The sequence below is a fragment of the Pezoporus flaviventris genome, unplaced genomic scaffold, assembly GCF_033815535.1.
Source record: "Pezoporus flaviventris isolate CSIRO_AGI_PZ_B2104156 unplaced genomic scaffold, CSIRO_AGI_Pfla_v1 ptg000047l, whole genome shotgun sequence".
NCBI lineage: Eukaryota > Metazoa > Chordata > Aves > Psittaciformes > Psittacidae > Pezoporus > Pezoporus flaviventris.
This window is the reverse complement of record NW_026892595.1, coordinates 16,132,060-16,144,158: the sequence shown is the minus strand read 5'-3', so window position 1 is coordinate 16,144,158 and position 12,099 is coordinate 16,132,060. Positions and strand designations below refer to the sequence as shown.

Here is a 12,099-nt window from a genome sequence, read left to right as displayed (position 1 = left end):
TTGGCTCTGGCATCAGAAATACACTTCTCTACATAGCACTTTGTTAGAAAACTACAGGAAGTATGTTAAAATGTGTCAGTTGCATACTTAACAATACTATTAATATGCCTTACTGCTGTATAGTCCTTTCTGCTAACTTATTTATTGCTACCTAATAAATAGTTTGCAACAAGTAATGTTTGTTGTTGTTTATTACTGCACCCAGCAGTATGTCTTACCAAGCAGGTGTTACCACGAAAGACCAGTATTTTGTAACAGGCTTACCTTTGCAAGGTATGTGGGAAGATGGCAAGAGGCGGTCATAGCAAGGGGCCCATGGTGACTACAAATTAAGGTTGTGCACCTCTGAAACAACTCGGGAATTCATCAAGAAAACTGGAAAACGTTAGTCACGGCAAACCAGAGATGAACACACTACTGGAGGCGCGGCCTAACCAGTGCCCAGTACAGGGGGATGACCACCCCCACGCACACCGCCCACGGGCGTTTCCCCCAGCCTGCTGCCGCAGGCGTGAGACGTGCTTCAGAGGAAGGCGCTAGGGCCACCGAGGCGGTCACGGCCACCCCGAGGAGCCTGGAGCTCAGGACCTCCGTTGGGAGCGCGAAGGGCCGCGGCGCACACGCACCCTCGGGAACACAGCCGTGCAGGCGCGGCCCGGCCCAGCCCTGCCCTCCCTCACAGCGGCCGCGCCCCAGCGCCCGGTCCCGGGGCGGTGCTGCCTCGCCCGCGGCAGCCCCCGCGCGGCGTCACTGCGTGGGGCCAACCACCGCCCGCGACCCCGCTTCCCCGCCCCCCGCCCGCCCAATGGCGACCCTCGCTGCCCGGCAGATGCCGTCACCCCGCGGAGCGCGGCCGCCGGTTGGCTCCGGCGCCGGGCATCGTCACATGGGCAGAGATCAGCCCAGCGCGGAGGGGGCGTGGCTGCCGCAGGCACCGCCCCGCCCCGCGGCGCGCGTGGGGCAGGTTCAGTCGCGCGGGTGCCCGCAGCCCGGTGCCGGGTGCGGGGTGCTGAGGCGATGCTGAGCTTGATGGAGGTCGGCGGGTCCTTGCTGGAGCGGGTGGCGGTCGGCAACGCCCTGTCCCTGGTGCTGGCCGCCTCCGCCTTCGTGCTGAGCCTCGGCTACCTGTTCCAGCTGAGCTACCGGCGGCACGTCGGCTCCGAGCACAAGGTAGGCGCCTCAGGTCGGGAAGAGGCGGGGGCCCGGACCCCACTGAGGGGTGGGCGCCGTGGGGCGAGCGCAAGGGAGAGGGTGAGGAGGGACAGACGGACGGGGGGAGCAGTGGTTCTCACCTGAGGAGAGCCCTTGTGGAGAGGAGGGAGCCGGGCGGTGGGATCGGGCTCTGGCGAGGGGGAGCGTTCGCAGCAGCCGCCCCAGGCGCGGGTTCTGAGGGAGCGTGGCGCTGGCGTGTCCTGCCGCCCCGCATGTTGGTACCGCACGGAGCGTGCGTCTGGAGCTCGTGTCTGGTAGAGGCAGCGGCCGTGCCCTGGACTCTTTCGTCAGAGCAGCTTGCACGAAGGCTCCCACGCGTGTGTGAAACTCATCGCTAGGCTGAAGTTCGTGCCTTTGGGGACTGTTTAACAAATCGTCAACGCTTCTGTTTCTGATTGCCTTCTTTCCCATTGCACCATCTTTGTGCTTGCCTTTCTGAGGCAGGTTGGCAAGAGAAACCATCGTATTGGTTTTATTTTAACCCCTACTGCTTTTCAATGTGGCCCACTCTTACTCTATTTCAAAAAATAATCAGTTGTCCGAAGTTGGCCTTTTCAGAGAAGTGTTTAAACAAAACACGGATAAAGCCTCCTCTGTGCTGGGTTTTTACGTAAAGGGACACGATTTTATTGCTCTCTGAAGAAAAATCAATAATTATTTTTATTTTTCTTTCTCAGAAATACCCACCGTATATTTCGTCAAGCATCCCTTTCCTTGGACATGCAATCGCATTTGGGAAAAGTCCCATTGAATTTTTGGAGAATGCTTATGACAAGGTACATTCCCCCCCATGATCAGCTGATCATCTGCTAAAACGTTTGTTATCTGTCCAGTTCTGCATCAGGAGCCTGTTTAAAAGTGGTTAATTCTCATTTACCACCTTGAATATGGAATAGGGACGTGTTGCACAATGTGCACAATGAATGCACCATAGGCTCCGGTTTCTACAGATCTTTTTATGTACACTGTTGTTAGAAAAATAGTATTTTGTGACATCCCTTTTGTGATTCAGATTCAAAAAAAAAGTACATCTCTGTGTTTGGATAATGCTGAATCATAAGTTAATTAAAAAGCTATTTTCATGACATGGTTTCTTGCCTTACCTGGGAGCTTTAAATCTCACTCTTTAACTAATCTGAGACCAGGCTGGAATGCAGCTGACCAACTGTGTAGGCAATTTGATGAGTTTTAAGGCCTCTCCAATGTTAAGCAGGCTGGCCTATAAAACTTCAATAGGTTTTATACTATGACGGCCCAAAAAGACTGGACTAAGGAAGTAGACCATTCCATTGAAATAAGATTTCTTGATCTGTTTCACATTGTCTTAAAATATTTTAGAGTCATAAGCTTAAATCTTAGCTTGCTTAGCTTAGAGAGGCAAATTTAGTATATGAGGATCTGCTGGACATGGCCTTTACACTTGAAAATCTTGCTCTTAATTTCCTATGCATAATTCCAAATTCAGGATTTTTTGTAACAGTGTTTGTGAATTACCAAAGGCTGTATGTGCTGTAATATCCCTCCTGGTTTTTGTACTTTAACTGATATTTTACTTGTATTTTTTTAAGCTAAATGGTTTTAAAATGTGCAAGATCTTCCGTGTTTGTTACAACATTAGGTATTACTAGTAAGTATGTTGAGAACAGAACTTAAATGTGATTTAAGATATTTCCATCTTTTTCAATCGCTGGATACTTTTAAGGAGAGAAAGTGATTTATGGAATCCTGTACATAAAGAGACACCAATTTAGTGATTTGTAATGTTCTTATTTAAAATAAACTTTGTTTGTTTGTTTGTTTGTTTTTCTGTCTTAGTATGGACCCGTGTTCAGTTTCACTATGGTTGGCAAGACATTCACATATTTACTGGGTAGTGATGCTGCTGCTCTACTCTTCAACAGTAAAAATGAAGATTTGAATGCAGAGGATGTGTACTCTCGGTTAACCACGCCAGTTTTTGGCAAGGGCGTTGCTTATGATGTCCCTAATGTGGTATGTATTTTAAATAAAAGTAGCTTAATTTACATTCTGAGTAGGCAGCCCTGAGCTGTTTGCTCTGTGAGGTGGAGTTGGGTGTTTGTATGCAGTTGCGGCATATTGCAGTTGGTAAATGATCTCAGGTCGATAACCAAGACTGAACATGTTTAGGTTGCTTGCTTTGTCACCTGGCCATTTGTCAGTCTAGATGCTATGTTCTTGAAACTATCTAATCCCACCATAGATTTAAAACTAGTAGGCGAGTCTCTTTCCTTCCCTTACATTATGCGACTGACTGCACCTGCTTTTCCCTTACAAGCAATTTCAGATCTTCCTTCTGAGAGGCTTGTAAGAGTGATAATTTTTCGTTTCTGCCATGCCAGGTCTAGATGCAGGAGTATTAATTTGACTGTTTGCACCACAAGATTTGTCTTGCTTAGACAGAAATCATTCTGTGGGTGCTTGCATAATACAGGCTGCATGGGTCTGGAAGCACAGTGGCTGTTTCCAAGTGCAGCATTGGCTGCTTTCTCGTTTGTGCATGCTGTCTGCCATGACAGACTCCTAAGCTGCAGAAACTAACTTTCTGTGGACAGACTTGCTCCACTGGGACTCTGGGTTTGGTGTATGCTGACATCAGCAGCCTGTTGTACAGCAGAGCAGTCTGGTGGCAGAAACACCATAGTGACATGCTTTATGTTTGGATTTTCAGTTCGACTTGATTTTGTTCGTATGAATGCCAGTAAGTTGACTGGTAATAAGTTTCTGTGGCCGTTGATACTTTTCCTCTTTAGCATGCCTCTTCATTCCCTCATGCAGTGATTGTTGCCTTCTTAATTATGTGCCTGTGGACCAGTAATCACTAGTCTCTTCTCCTCCACACTTGCATTTTGCAGTGATCCACAAAATCTGTATGTTGTTCCTGTAGGATCATGGAATGGTTGGAAAGGACCTTAAGATCATCTAGTTCCAGCCCCTCTTACCCTGTTCTTTTGAAAATCTCATATAAAACTGACTACTAAAAATTTGCCACTTTGTAAATTAGTAAAAAAGAGCTTAGTTGTCTCCTGCTTTGTTAGAAAGTGTTAAATCATAGATAGATGGTGTCATAAAGTTTGGAGGGAGGAGTGGTTGTTTGGGTGGAGGGTTTTTTTGCACTTGATGGTCTTGAGGAGCTCTTCTCATCACTTTGTGAATGAAGCCAGCAGGACTGCAGCCTGAATAACAAGCAGGAGATTGTTTCTTATGTCCTGGGAGACCTCTTCCATTAGTGAGGCCATTCTAGCAGACTTGTGCTTACTAGTTCTGCCAGTAAGAGGTCTTCCTCAAAAAGGGAGGGAGTTGTGGATGCGTTTTGGAGGTGCTAGAGTGTAGAGGGTACATGACTCTGCAATACAGTTTTCAGTTCTTCTCTGGTCTAGACTAGTTTCAGAAAAGTGTCTATGAATCAGACGCAGACTGCAGAGTTAGCCAGGTTTTCACTGTGTTGTGCTTGTTCTTTGGCCTCTGACTGTTGTGGGATGCCTGCTTGAAACTGAAAGGTGCTGATTTGTCCTTTATCCTGTGAAAGTTCATCCAGTTCTTACAGGTGTTTTGCCTTCTACTGTACACTGCAGTGTACAGATGATTTGAATGTCTGTCTTCATTCAAGAGCTACTTCTTTGATGGGATCTAATTTCTTCTTTCAGGAGTTTTATAGAACGTTCTATCAGCTCCTTGGAAATGGGCATTTCTCACAACTATGCTCTTTAGGACCTACCTCAGTGGTCCACCGTGTACTGCTCTTTTTATAGTTACCCTAGTTTTTTCCCTAGAATGTTTTTGAGTTCTGTTGTAGTCAAAATATTAATCTTTTCATATTACTCAGCAAGTCTTGGGTGTCTGTCGATACATCTACGTAAATCATACGTTTGACACTAGGAGGACTTCATCCTTTTAATCTTTTCCCACAGCTAGGAGTTGCAGGGGCTTTGCTATTGACATAGACTGGTTAGCTCTAGTTGTAGGTTTCTCTCTGTGAAGCTAGAGAGGTGCTATGTCCAGTTTGGCCAGAAGACCTGTTAGGGGTGAGCTGTTTTCTTGCATAGCGCTACCACCACGATTTCATTTCAGACATCTACTGAAACAAAAACATTTTAGTAGGGGAAGGCATTTAGAGAGCCATTTAAACTTTTTTTGGTGTTTTGCCATTGATGGGTCATCCAGAACTTTTCAGGCTCCTTTCTTTCTGCTCAAGCTGCTAAGCCTCTCTCTCTTCAGTATAATAGTAACTTTCAGTCATGTTTTTAGAAGAATTGCCCCTTACTCTTTAAAAGGAAGAATTTATTTACCAGTAATTCTGATAATTGCTTGTTAATATGCATAGTCTATATGTCAACACAAGTTCATTGTCTGTCTCCTCCCTCCAAGTCTGTATACAGACGGTATTGTGTCATGAGGAGCTGAAACGGCAGAAGCTTGTGTTCACTCCTGTGTGCCATTCCTGTCTCATTGAGCTGGAGATCGGCTAGCATGTTGCAAGGGAAAATGTGCTTGTCTCTCTGCTCTGTGGCATGTGTATGATCTGATAGACTGTTGGAGTCCCCACTACATTCTGAAAACAGAAGTTTCCAGGAAGTAACCTTTCTTTTTGTACCTTTTTGGTTTGTGAAAAACTTCATACGACATCCAGAGCCCTTGGTGGAGAGACAATTGTTCGTATATTACTCAAGGTATGGTGCAGAATTATAGGACAGACGGTCTCATTTGTAATTTGGGTTTAAAAATGGGTTGAATAATTTTCAACATTTTGTCAATCCAGTGAATGGTTCTCATACAATAAAGGGCTTTATACCAGTAGGTTTGTTAGCTATGAGTCTATACAAATTAAAAAAGGAAGAGGTAAGAAAGACATGAAGCTCACCATTTTCCTAGGAAGCAGTTTGCTTCCTGTTTCTTTGTCTGACTTTCTGGGCAGTGAAATCAGAGGGCCTCATAAAGGAAAGGTGCACCTCTAGACCAGAGGTAAGGTATTAATTGCTCCATGAGAGAATGCACACGCTCCAGGGGGGAGAAAGCAAGGAGGCCACATCACGAGGATCACAGGCTGAATCCAGACTTTGCAAGGACAGACCTGATTATGTTCGTGATTGATTATGTATCTAAAGATCTAGAGTGAATTCTGTGTTTTAGTCCTTAATGCTTCTTGTATCTTCAGGGATTAGGTTTAACAATGGTACTAAAACTGTTTTTTGCTTTGGTATTGCAAAAGAGAATTGCAGCTCCCTCGAGCTAGTGTTTCACTTGGATGTTGCTAACTTGCTTAAAAAGCAAAGGTGGTGGAAACCAGAATATTACCTATTAATTAAATTTGAGTATCCGTTGTAGCCTGCAGTCCTAATCATAATCTCTTTTTACTTCTGTATGTTCTTACAGTACAAATGATAATAAGTTGTTAATTACATTCTGATGATCTTTGTACCGATTAATTTTTATGTCTTGGTTCCTATAGATATTTTTGGAACAGAAGAAGATGCTCAAAACTGGCCTAAACATTGCCCAGTTTAAACAGCATGTATCGGTGATTGAAGAAGAAACAAGAGAGTATTTCAGAGCGTGGGGAGAGAGTGGAGAAAAAAGTAAGTAAAATCAGATGCATTTTTCCTCTGATTTTCTGGGAAGATGTTAAGGCAAATACAGTATGTTTTTGTAAATGATTTTCTGTAATATTATAGAAATGAAGAATGACATAGGTAAAATTGTACAAACATAAGAAGAAATGCAAAATGCAGATTTTGTTTAATCAAAGTTAAGGCTATTGGAGAATAAAGCTGCTCAGAAGATCATTGACAGGAGTGAAGGACTATGTTTAGATTTCTTAGTCACCTCAAAGAGCGTACCTGTTGCCTGGCTGAATCAGGCTTATTTTGAATGATACGAGTGGGCTCAGCATAACCCCTTAGTCCCTTGGAAAAAATACTGCTCTTGCTTCTAAGAGCTCGTCAGAGGTCTCAGCTCAAGGATCTTCTGCACTGAAAAGCCGGATTCTCAAAGCTGATAGGGTTGTTAGTGATCTCAGTGGAATTCCTCTTTCATTTCCCACCTGTCTTTCACAACACACCTGCTAGACATAGCCCATTACCATAGTTGCAAGCCTGCAGTGGCATAGCAGTGTCAGAAGTGTAAGTTATTTAAACATAAATATATCTTTATATATATAATAAATATTTGTAACTATATATTTATAGTTACACATGCAATCTTTCTTTTGGAAATAGATGGAATACTTACATATTGTACTATGGTTAATATTTATTTTGTAAGTATGTAATTTACGTGTAATAGTTAATAGAATCTGTGATTTTATAAAGTATCAATACTACTGTATAAAAATATTTCAGGGGGCAGCAAAACTAACTGGTTTCCCATGGATTTGAATTTCAAGGTTGATGATTTCTGCTTAAGGTTTGAGCTTGCGCTGCATGGCTTGCTTTGGAAGGATTATTAGCTCTCCTAGAAAAATTTCTAAAAAGGAACAACTTAGATCATAGATTTCAACAACTTTTTCTAAGTAACAAGTTGCTTCAAGAGAGACCTGATAGACACACAGAGATTTAAAATCAGATGTTTCTTCATTCTCCTAGTAAAACAATCTACAACGCTATTTAAAACTGTTTGTCTGTGTCCAGGTACTTATTTTCCACAAAATAAATACATAGAACATAACATCTTGCCAGAAATGCATCTTCAGTAACATTTTTTCAAATCTTCCTTCAGACCTGTTTGAAGCCCTTTCAGAACTTATCATTTTGACAGCAAGTCACTGCTTACACGGGAAAGAAATAAGAGGCTTGCTGAATGAGAAGGTGGCTCAGCTGTATGCCGACCTGGATGGGGGTTTTACTCATGCTGCCTGGCTTCTGCCAGGTTGGCTTCCTCTGCCAAGCTTCAGGTACCAGAAAGGACACATGAAGCAACTTAATCATTTTATCTAAACCTCTTTGTTGTTTTGATTCCTCTGTTCACTTTCCTGTTCCCCTTCCATCCCCCCACCCCACCCCCAGTTTCTTGTTTATAAGCTATTCTAGGACATCCCAATAACTCCTTATAGGCATTTTGAGCAACCTGGTCTAGTGGAATGCATCCCTGCTCCTGGCAGGGGGGCTGGAACTAGATGATCTTTAAGGTCCCTTCCAACCCAAACCATTCCATGATTTTGTGTGTTATTTTGTATGAAGTTGCTAATAGAAGTGGTTTGAATTGCAGGCGTCGAGACCGAGCACACAGAGAAATAAAAAATATTTTCTACAAGGTTATCCAGAAACGTCGAAAGTCTGAGGAAAAGGAGGATGACATGCTCCAAACTCTACTAGATGCTTCGTACAAGTAAGCCAAGGGTTTGAAGACTTGTCATTTATAGATGTTTTACTTTAGCTTTGATCTTTTCAGTTAAAATGATCTTCCAAAGAGTAAGAAATATTCCCTCATGTTCCGAGCTGCTTTAGTTGCCAGCAATTGGTCCTAGCTGTATTCTCAGAAACAACTTAAACACCGTAGTAAATGGGTATTCAGAGTTCTGAGATTTTCATCAGTGTTCACAAGGTGGCTTCCTTTCTCTTTGCTGGCTGTTGGGTCATGATCTTCTTCCACGCTCCTAGAGAGTCTCTCTCCCTCTGTTCACCTTTCTTCCTATCCCTGGATCTTTCACTGCTCCATTTAGGGTAGACAACGAAAGAGAAGGAGGAGAAAAGCAGTAGAATAAATTGTAAGTGGTTCTGTAACTGGAAACCTGATAGATGAAGCTCTAATGTAACACCCCTCAACCCAGGGATGGGCGTCCTCTGACAGATGATGAAATTGCTGGGATGCTCATCGGGCTGCTCCTGGCGGGGCAGCACACATCCTCCACCACCAGCGCCTGGCTTGGCTTCTTCATAGCCAGAGACAAATCCATACAAGAGCAGTGCTATGCAGAACAAAAAGCAGTCTGTGGGGATGATCTGCCACCATTAACTTATGACCAGGTTTGTGTGTTAACATTATTCCTACTGGGTATTTTTATGCTTTTAGATGATTATTTAAAAAAAAAACAAACCAAACCCAAATATAGTCACATGTTTTGTGTTAGAATCATGATGTGGTGCAGTCATTCTGTGATAACACTATCTATCTATGTGGCAATTTATCTCCTCTGTCTCCTCCCAAAGCAAATTTTAGGTTGCCACTATTTTTTTTTTAACCACTGTTGACTAAGGAAATTACGGTTTCTATGATGTCTATTTAAGAAATGACTGTTCTGTAGAGGAGGATCTTCATATTCCCAGTGAGGAAAGGGATGCAGTGTGGCCTTGTTCTTTAATTAGGCATCAGAAAACACTCCTGAGACAAATTAGTAAGAAACTAGTCATATTCCATGGCACTGGTCAGAGATTTTTCCCTTCTTAATTGAATCAAATGGGGAAAAAAGAAATGATAAGGGTAGCTAATGAAGTGCAAATATGAGCTGCTTACTCTTTTGTTTTTAAATGGTATAAAATACCATTTTGTTTGCATTGCATAAACTTGTCTGTCCTGATACATGATTTTCTCTGTATTTTCAGCTCAAGGATCTCAGTTTGCTGGATCGCTGTCTAAAAGAAACGTTAAGGCTTAGACCTCCTATAATGACCATGATGAGGATGGCCAGGACTCCCCAGGTAGGTACAGGCATTGGGGCGAGCTTCACTTCCCTGCAGTAGGGTGGGCAAAGGCCAGGTGAGGGGTGTCCCCTCTGACAGGAGGAGAACACAAAGGAGCAGTGTTTACTGGCAGGGACAAAAGTTAGTGGCAGCCTGGGCTGCATCAGTGGGCCTGTAGCTGGAGCTGGCTGAAGAAAGCAACTTAAGTGTAGCTGTTGGTCTCACTCAGGCTTAGATTGGTTCTACCACTTAAAGACATCTTGTGTTTGCCATGTATTTTTAATAGTTATCTTAAAAAAATTTGGCTTGCACTTAATACAAGCTAGGTAAATCCGAAAGAAATCTTGCTGTTTGTACAAGATAGATAGAATGTCAAGTAATTTTTTAAATGAATGGCCCCCTCATGGCAAATGCTTTCAATACATGGTAAGCTTATTCATTTTTTTAGAAAACCCTTTCTGTAGCATTGTGACCTTGTTAAAGCAGCTGAAAGCTTCCTGTAGCTACTTGAGCACTGTGCCCTGTACAAGTAAAACAGGAAAGTTTTAGGCCACATTAATTTTAAATGAGCTTAGCCAAAACCTCTCCTGAAATTGAAGCCTCATGATGCAGCACTTCAGGCAGCACTTTAAAAAGAAAAATGGAGAAATTTTGTGACGTGTTGAATCTTGTTTCTTCTCTTGTAGACTGTTGCTGGATATAATATTCCCCCTGGCCATCAGGTCTGTGTATCTCCCACTGTTAACCACAGACTCAGGGACTCCTGGAGAGATGCCCTAGACTTCAAGCCTGACCGGTATCTCCAAGATAACCCAGCCGCTGGAGAGAAGTTTGCATACGTTCCATTTGGCGCTGGTGAGTAAGAACAGGCGCTGCCTTCCTGAGGGCTGGCCCTGGAAGTGGCTCACACTGGTCATCTCGTACGGCACCACCCCATGCTGCAGCCTTTGAGAATAGATACTTGTTCTTTCACTGCCTGCCTGAAAGCTTTCTTGCTGTGGAAGTGCTGTTAAAGGCATGAAGCCGATGATAGTTTTGCATTAGTAATAGCTGTGTATGTCACTCAGAGTAGCAGTCAAAACAAATCTTCAGGTTAGCATGTGTGAAATTTGACTCGAGTCTTTTCAAGTCAAGGTAAAAGCCTGGTACTATAAAGTCAGTTTAAGGCAGGGAAAAGTCTGCATTTAATTACAGCTGCCAAAACAGTTTGCAGACATCACCACAGTAGGGTTATAGCTGGTATCTTTTCTCAGTGTTGCAAAAGCTCCTTTGGCGATACAGAAATTTAACGCTTCAGGTGAGGACAGAACAGCATAGTCTCATTCACATTGCTAATTAACTCAAGTCTCGTTTTTGCAGTGACAGCTTATAAAACCAACAACACTTTAATGGAGCTCCATAATGGTGTACATGCAGCATCATGTTTGGAAAGCAGCAATTACTGTCTGCATAAAACCTTTAAAGCCAGCTTGTTGTCAGGTGACGTAATAACCAAGTATTCTAACTGCTTTTCATGGCTTCCCTTGCAGGCCGTCACCGCTGCATCGGAGAAAACTTTGCTTATGTTCAGATTAAGACTATTTGGTCTACTTTGCTTCGCTTGTATGAATTTGATCTCGTCAATGGCTATTTTCCAACTATAAATTACACAACAATGATACATACTCCTAATAACCCCATTATCAGGTATAAAAGGAGGTCACCGTAAATTCTGCAGCTAAAGCCCTACTTATTTAAATTGTGTAAACTAACAGACTTGACTAAAATTGTGACAGAATGAGAGGCAAATGGAAACTGCTCTTAGGGAAACAACCATAATCTACCATGTGCAAAGTCTTTGCGTTTCTTGTTTGCCCACACCATTGAATGCTGCTGTATAACTGCGTGTTCTACAAATTTCTTGTTGTGTTTTTAAAGGAAAAGTGTCTTTTCTATTGGTGTAACACTTTTAAGGTGCATGCCAGCTCTCTGAGGTGAAGAAATACATGAACTCTTTTTTCTGGAGACAGCTGAAGATAATGATTACTTTCCCCACATAACAGGGGGTGAGCCTGCATACCCTACCTCTGCATCCAACTACAGGAAATCTGTCAGAAAACAAGCACCACAGTGGGATGGATGCTGATCATTTAAAAGGATATTACTGTCCAGCTGAGCAGTAGGGAGACTGCAGACTGTTCAGAGAAAAGTCTTTTCTGAGAATAAACAATTTAAATGGCTTAACTGGAAGCAGTTGTAAAATGCAACAAAAGAT

General features: G+C 43.0%; 1 protein-coding gene across 2 annotated transcripts; it reads left to right on the top strand.

The window, feature by feature from the left end:
- Positions 1 to 812: 812 nt before the first annotated feature.
- Positions 813 to 11,622, top strand: LOC133276990 (lanosterol 14-alpha demethylase). 2 transcript variants are annotated; one of them, XM_061468458.1, is made up of 10 exons: positions 935 to 1,170; positions 1,890 to 1,988; positions 3,028 to 3,204; positions 6,680 to 6,806; positions 7,945 to 8,119; positions 8,434 to 8,553; positions 8,996 to 9,191; positions 9,768 to 9,863; positions 10,532 to 10,700; positions 11,375 to 11,622. In XM_061468458.1, the coding sequence occupies exons 1-10, from the start codon at positions 1,018 to 1,020 to the stop codon at positions 11,551 to 11,553; spliced, it is 1,491 nt and encodes a 496-aa protein (XP_061324442.1). In that variant the 5' UTR covers positions 935 to 1,017; the 3' UTR covers positions 11,554 to 11,622. The 2 variants fall into 2 exon arrangements, with proteins under 2 accessions (XP_061324443.1, XP_061324442.1); XM_061468459.1 differs by lacking the exon at positions 3,028 to 3,204 and having other exon boundaries at positions 813 to 1,170.
- Positions 11,623 to 12,099: the final 477 nt, after the last annotated feature.